The 2,500-nt window shown below is 44.5% G+C and overlaps 1 protein-coding gene across 1 annotated transcript in view; it reads left to right on the top strand.

The window, feature by feature from the left end:
• The window catches only part of LOC143286996 (TNF receptor-associated factor 6-like), a 23,030-nt gene that overhangs the window by 2,666 nt on the left and 17,864 nt on the right, over window positions 1-2,500 (top strand). The window contains exon 2 of the mRNA XM_076594996.1: window positions 1,322-1,478. Coding sequence (XP_076451111.1) covers window positions 1,322-1,478 — 157 coding nt within the window. The remainder of the gene's footprint in view (window positions 1-1,321; window positions 1,479-2,500) is intronic.

Genomic DNA, 2,500 nt, shown 5'->3' with positions numbered 1-2,500 from the left:
GAACAGAATACAATGAAATACAATTATTGTCACGAAACCCTGAGGTTTGTAAGACACAAATGCCTAAATGAATAGATAAATAAGTAAATAAATGAATAAATCAATAACGTCACAGATTAGAACCACATTTACAAACAAAGTTTCCCAATCGTACATTATCTGTTAGCATCAACCGACTGGAAATATTACATGATTCATTCGTATTTTCAATATCTGTTTTGGAATGGTTCTCTTTTTGCTTATTCATTCAACTTCTTTTATGGTTTATAACACAATGATCAAGAAGATGTGTGTGTGTCTCTCTCTCTCTCTCTCTCTCTCTCTCTCTCTCTCTCTCTCTGTGTGTGTGTGTGTGTGTGTGTGTGTGTGTGTGCGTGTGCACGTGCATGTGTTTTTCACAGACAGATGTAGACAAAGAGTCCCTTAAGTGTCCATCCTTCCACCCACCCATCCATCCTTCCACCCATCCATCCTTCCATCCATCCACCCATCCATCCATCCACCCATCCACCCATCCATCCATCCATCCACCCATCCACCCATCCATCCATCCATCCACCCTTCCATCCTTCCACCCACCCATCCATCCTTCCTTCCTTCCATCCATCCATCCACCCACCCACCCATCCATCCTTCCATCCATCCATCCACCCATCCATCCATCCATCCATCCACCCACCCATCCATCCATCCATCTACCCACCCACCCATCCATCCTTCCATCCATCCATCCATCCATCCATCCATCCATCCTTCCATCCATCCTTCCACCCACCCACCCATGTAATAATTAATTGCAATGTTTTTAAAAGCGAATATGTGAAATGCTTTTATTTGAGAACATATGTTTATTACTCTTGTTTGATCAAGTTATCTGCGTGTGTGGGGTGGGGTGGGGGTGGGGGGGTGCGGTGCGGGTGTGTGCTGATTATCTGGTTGTGGTTTTCCGCAATTCATCTTTATTCTTATCTTATCTGTCTATTATAATCAATGTGCAGTATAGTAGGCTATGTTTATAATTATATTCAAATAGTGTTTCTTAATTCTTTCTGTTTTTACATTAAGAATACTATTTATTACCTGCAGTGTGTGGATGTATGTATGAAACGATGTATGTGATATTTTTTACATTTGTATCTTCGTAATATTTGTTGGGGCTGTTGTTGGCTTTTACAGTTATGGTCCCCATGTTGTTTACTTGTCTATGTTGTGATAATGCACCTGACCAAATTTCTCCAGGTGGAGATAATAAAGTTATTCTTATCTTCTTATCTTATCTTATCTTATCCACCCACCCACCCATCATTCTTTTTGTCCACAGGGGATCTCATAGCCGTTGTCCAGTTGACAATGAAGACATTTCGGAAAAAAGTCTCTTCCAAGACAACTTTGCCAAACGGGAGATCGAAAACTTCCAAGTGTTTTGCCCCAACAATAAACAAGGTTGCGACGTCATAGCATCTGTGAAACATTTGCCGGTGAGTGAGCGAACTGAAGTGAATGGTGTGTGTGTGTGTGTGTGTGTGTGTGTGTGTGTGTGTGTGTGTGTGTGTGTGTGTGTGCGTTGCGCAAGCGCGCAACAATGTTTGGATAAAGAGAACAATAATTTTGGTGACAATTGTGGATGACGCTGTGATGTAACTGTGAACTATCCCGATTGTGGGCGATTATGATTATGTTAGTGATAATGATCATGACGAGGACGAGGACGACGGCGATGATGATGATGATGATGATGATGCTCCATCTACAATGCCGATGACAACGGTGAAGACATCAACAGTGACGATCATGACGACTATGGTGATAATGACGATGACAATGATAACGCTCCCGATGCAGCTGCTGCTCATGATGAAAATAGATACCTACAGAGTCGATGACGACGACTGTGGTGATGATGGTCATATGTACCAACAACGACGATGACAAGTGAACTCTCTATCTCCGCCTCTCTCTTTATCTCTCCCTCTGCTTCTTTGTCTTCAACTTCATCCCACTCCTCTTTCTTTCTTCTTCTTCTTCTTCTCTTCCCCCTCCTCCTCCTCCTTCTTCTTCTTCTCTTCCTCCTCCTCCTCCTCCTTCTTCTTCTTCTCTTTTCCCTCCTCCTCCTTCTTCTTCTTCTCTTCCCCCTCCTCCTCCTCCTCCTCCTTCTTCTCTTCCTCCTCCTCCTCCTCCTTCTTCTTCTTCTTCTCTTCCTCCTCCTCCTCCTCCTTCTTCTTCTTCTCCTCTTCCCCCTCCTCCTCCTTCTTCTTCTTCTTCTCTTCCTCCTCCTCCTCCTTCTTCTTCTTCTCTTCTTCTCTCTCCTCCCTCCTCCTCCTCCTTCTTCTTCTCCTCTGCCCCCTCCTCCTCCTCCTCTTCCTCCTCCTCCTCCTTCTTCTCCTCTTCCCCCTCCCTCCTCCTTCTTCTTCTCCTCTGCCCCCTCCTCCTCTTCCTCTTCCTCCTCCTCCTTCTTCTCCTCTTCCCCCTCCTCCTTCTTTTTCTTCTTCTCTTCCCCCTC

Source organism: Babylonia areolata, chromosome 10 (genome assembly GCF_041734735.1).
Source record: "Babylonia areolata isolate BAREFJ2019XMU chromosome 10, ASM4173473v1, whole genome shotgun sequence".
NCBI classification, from domain to species: Eukaryota; Metazoa; Mollusca; class Gastropoda; order Neogastropoda; family Buccinidae; genus Babylonia; species Babylonia areolata.
This window is presented reverse-complemented; position numbering and strand designations above follow the sequence as displayed.